Source organism: Rhincodon typus, unplaced genomic scaffold (assembly GCF_021869965.1).
Source record: "Rhincodon typus isolate 14 unplaced genomic scaffold, sRhiTyp1.1 hic_rhity00000051, whole genome shotgun sequence".
Taxonomy (NCBI): domain Eukaryota; kingdom Metazoa; phylum Chordata; class Chondrichthyes; order Orectolobiformes; family Rhincodontidae; genus Rhincodon; species Rhincodon typus.
Window position 1 is genome coordinate 2,381,433 of NW_025965689.1, and position 869 is coordinate 2,382,301.

Here is an 869-nt window from a genome sequence, read left to right on the forward strand (position 1 = left end):
GGGGGGGCGGTTCGCCGTCCTCCCGTTTACCTCCCGGGGCCGGGTCTTGGTGCTGCCGGCGGAGGCGGCGAGATTCCTTGCGGAGCGCTGCCATGGGCCCGACAACGGCGGCGCGGCGCGGCGCGGCGTTCTCCCCACCTCCCGACGTCCGCGCCCGCCGCCGGCCGGGCGCAGACTGAGGCCCGGAGCCGCCGAGTGCTTAGGGGGTGGGCTCAACCACGGCGCGCCCCCCACCTCCGGCGCTGACTGACGGTCCTCGGGGCCAATCGCCCTTCAGCCCTGCTGATCGACGTCGCTTTCAACCATTCAGCGCAGCGCTTCGTCTGATGAACGTTCGACCTCACCATTCAGAGTGTGATCCTCACTGTTCACCGCCTACCTGCTTTGCAGCCGGTGATTGGCCATCCCGCGACATGGTATCCGCCCTTCCGGCAGGGTTGACCATTCACAATGCCCTCCTGGCAAAGTTCAGCGTGATTGACAGGCGCTTTTCGCCAATGTGCTCACTCAGTCCCGCCCTTCCCTCTGATTGACGGTAGTCATGCTCGTTTTGAATCGTATTGTCGCCCGATTGACATTTCTGTTAACCAATGACGTGAGACTCCTTCCCCTTATACCCAGCATTGTGCGCAATGTTGACCAATCGAATTCCTCATTTCCGTCCCTGCCGCAGATTGACATCTTCGCCGACCAATCGGTAATCTCTGCTCGTCCCATTTCCGTGACTGACAGCTCGTCTGACAATTCCTCGATCTGATGTCCTCCCTGGTTGTCCGTTTCTCACACAAACCCAGACAGACACACACACACAAACCCAGACAGACACTCACACACAAACCCAGACAGACACACACACACAAACCCAGACA

The 869-nt window shown here is 60.4% G+C and overlaps 1 protein-coding gene across 2 annotated transcripts in view; it reads right to left on the reverse strand.

Moving 5' to 3' along the window:
- LOC125488121 (zinc finger protein 436-like) overlaps positions 1-209 on the reverse strand; it is a 4,184-nt gene extending 3,975 nt beyond the window's left edge. The window contains exon 1 of one of the 2 annotated variants that reach the window (XM_048620994.1): positions 31-207. In XM_048620994.1, coding sequence (XP_048476951.1) covers positions 31-94 — 64 coding nt within the window. In that variant the 5' untranslated portion in view covers positions 95-207. Of the gene's footprint in view, positions 1-30 lie in introns of both variants that reach the window. The other variant, XM_048620995.1, reaches the window with a different exon arrangement.
- Positions 210-869: the final 660 nt, after the last annotated feature.